This window comes from Eupeodes corollae, chromosome 2, assembly GCF_945859685.1.
Source record: "Eupeodes corollae chromosome 2, idEupCoro1.1, whole genome shotgun sequence".
Taxonomy (NCBI): domain Eukaryota; kingdom Metazoa; phylum Arthropoda; class Insecta; order Diptera; family Syrphidae; genus Eupeodes; species Eupeodes corollae.
This window is the reverse complement of record NC_079148.1, coordinates 110,009,649-110,013,047: the sequence shown is the minus strand read 5'-3', so window position 1 is coordinate 110,013,047 and position 3,399 is coordinate 110,009,649. Positions and strand designations below refer to the sequence as shown.

The following is a 3,399-nucleotide window of genomic DNA, read 5'->3' as shown; positions in this document are numbered from 1 at the left end:
CATACATGAGGATTGCATTCTTCTATATAAGATTACCTTCGTTTATTAGTTATATATGAGAGTTCGTCTTCATATCATTGGAAGCCCACGCTAAATAATTAAATTATGGAAACAAGTTTAATTATTTCTCATTTTTGTTTGCATTTTTGCAATTTAATTTTCAATCTGATTTTTCAATTTTTGTGTTTTGAATACAACGTAAAATAAAAAAGAAACTATAAAACAAGTTGAACATTTTTTTTTAATGGAAAACAAAAATGGTTTAGTCAACTCGTTTATGCAAATATACAAAACGGAGATTTTGACCGCTTTTGGGGGATTAATGACAAATTATATTATTGTTGGTCCCACCACCGCTGACGCTGACGCTGCCGATGACAACAATATAACAATGGACAATGATCTTATGTGAAACCAACCTCTATACTTAATTTCCAAAACCAAAAGATGGTAGAAAATTTCCGATTTGTTGCTATAAAAGCATGGTCAATAATGCAAATGGTCAACAGTGCTTCTTTGCATCTCTTGGATATTTCATATCTTCTCACCGTCAACACTTAAAATGTTCAAACTTGTGAGTACCTCACTCTAACTAAGATACCATACCATCTCTTAAGATGACATCATTGCAATATTTAAGAAATAATCTCTAATACTTTTGGTGTTTTTCTTTACATCACATAGATTTTGGTTGCCACCCTTTTGGGATTAGCTGTAGCTGCAGACTCTGACAGAGCCGCTGAAATTCGCACCCTCACCAACGACCCCTCAGATGCAGATGGAAACTTTGCGTATGCCTTTGACACCACCAATGGAATTGCTGTCCAAGAGAGTGGAAATATTGCCGGAGTTAATGGAGCTGCCCAATGGGTGTCCCCCGAAGGTGTCCCCGTTCAATTGACCTACACAGCCGATGAAAACGGATACCATCCATCTGGTGACCATTTGCCAACCCCACCACCGATTCCAGAGGCCATCCTCAGGGCCATTGAATACATCAGAACCCATCCACCAAAGGAGGAGACAGTTAAATACCAACAGGCTCAGGCTAATACCCCATTTAGAGGATAAACATAATTAAATCTAGTGATTTCATTCATTTTATTTATTCCGTCTTATTGTTTTTTTTTTTGTATTATTTGTCAAGGTTAAACAAATAAATTGTTAGATTTTTTATAAGGAGAAGAAGAATAAAAATAAAAATCTGTTAAATTTATACATTTTTTGTTCGTGTTTATCTCATTTATGTAGCTCTGTTCGTGGTTCCCACATGCGGTAGATAAAACATTATTCACATATTAGTTTTGTTTTTCTTTATACCAACATAAATTTAATAAAATAAAAAAGACTATAACTATTCTAGTTTAACTACCTACATACCACTTAAAATTTATGATTCGGATATGTTGTCGATATTGGTTGTTTAAATTTGATTTTGTTTCTTGTTTTCGTGTGAGAATTCCATCATAAATATTTTAAGTTTTTCCATAAATTATAAATTTAATTTTAATTTAATGACTTGACTTAAATTTTAACATAAAAGATGTTAAACTATTTTTGGAGCAATCTTAATTATTCTGTAATTATTAGTAATATGCGTATAGAAATTTTCCTGGAAAGTTTTGGAAAACAAATTGAAAATCTGATATTAAGTATTTTGTTCTGGATAGTTTAAAAATGTTTTTAAATGTATTTTTTGGTTAACAAAAATTATCAAAAAATCATGGGACTCAATTTTTCCAGCATTACATTTGAATCTTCCTTTTTTTCACCTAGTCTTTGCAAAACCGGTGAGGTGCGAAAAATACTAAGGTCTTTGAGATTTCCAAGTTTCTAGTTAAAGAAGGCACAATGCAAATTTATTTGTGTGGTTATGTTTTCATTGAAGCAAAAGTTCTTGCAATGAGAAAAAATTTGCTAATGATATCACAGGATAGACAATTTGTTCAAACAAAATCGATATACAACTAAAACCTGGTTGTGTTCCATCTCAGATAGACAGTGTATCCGGTTACCTCTTTGGCAGTGTTTAACTTTTAAATGAACAACTTATTCAAAACAGCTCGGCTGTCAAAAAAGAAACCTAAATGGCTGAAACACAAACACGCTTCAGCTTCGGCTTCGCCTGACGTTTACGAGTTCAGCAATAGGAGTTCAATTGGATTTTTTCTTTTTTAGTTCAGAGCTGAGCACTGAGCAGAGTCTGAGCGAACAGAGTAGAGTTCTGAGCAGAGTATGTTCAGAGCTCTCTGATTTAACTATGAAACAACTTGATCCTTAAACTGTCATGATTTGAAAAACAGTCACGAAACACGAATTTGAAGTTCTGAATGATCAGAGCTCTAAGAAAAACACGATTATTTTTCTGACATTTGGAGCTCTGCTCTGAACTAGAAAAGAAAAACGCCAAATGCATGCTATCACAATGAAACTTTGACCTGACGTTTCGTTTGACAATCGTAATGAAAGAATATAATGTTACGTAATGTTACTCCAAACGTAAGCTCTAGTTCAAATTTGCTGAACATTTGAATTGGCTGACAGCTCAACAGCTGTAAAAAAAAAAGTCTACAGACAAAATAGATTTGCTTTTAGAGCAATTTCTATTGGTTTTATAGGCTGTGTAAGCAACTTCCGCGATAAATTTAATTTTTTCGATTTCAAAATTCATATTTTTTACTGCACGAACAATTAAACCAATTTTTTGAGAAAAAATAACAGCTGCTACTGACAGAAGTGGCATTTTAGAAATGTCATATTAGAAATGTCATTTGAAGCAGCCTCGAATCAGGCCCATCGTAACGCAGACGAAGACGAAGTCGAAGCTGAAGGCTGTTTGTGTTTCAGCCAAAAGTTATCCTTAGATATCGGACGGAATCGTGCTTACTCAACCAGTGACGAATCCGGGGTCATGAACCCTCCTGGGAGAGTATTTTAGGAATTCCTTTAAATTAAAAACTAATCGTATTACGTTAATATTTTAAATTATTTATTTCTTATATATAAAAATAAAATTTGTATGTTACAGCTTTCCATGTTGTTGCAAAAAGTTTCACTTTTAACTTAGGAATTTACCAAGAAATCAAGGCTTTTCAATCACGCCGTAATAAAGTCATCAACTTCAAACCAATGAAATATCCAGGGAGGGGTCACATAAGCGATAAAGCTCATAGGTATAGTTAAGTTGTAGCAGCAAAGATTTCATCAGCATATTTTTTTGTAATTTAATTTACCAAAAAATCGCTTATTCTGTAAAACACGACTAAAATATTTTTAATAATCTTAAACGTATTAACAAAATTTCAAATTTAAAAAACAAAAACTTTAAGCTTTAAATTATTTAAATAAGAATTTTTATGAGAGAAATTGCAAATGTTCAGGTTGTTAAGAAGAAACCTT

At 32.7% G+C, this 3,399-nt stretch overlaps 1 protein-coding gene across 1 annotated transcript; it reads left to right on the top strand.

The window, feature by feature from the left end:
• The first annotated feature begins 422 nt into the window (after positions 1 to 422).
• On the top strand, positions 423 to 1,216 carry LOC129944258 (pupal cuticle protein Edg-78E-like). The gene is made up of 2 exons (XM_056053579.1): positions 423 to 574; positions 685 to 1,216. Exons 1-2 carry the CDS (start codon positions 563 to 565, stop codon positions 1,069 to 1,071), a joined length of 399 nt encoding a protein of 132 aa, XP_055909554.1. The 5' UTR covers positions 423 to 562; the 3' UTR covers positions 1,072 to 1,216.
• The last annotated feature ends 2,183 nt before the right edge of the window (positions 1,217 to 3,399 follow it).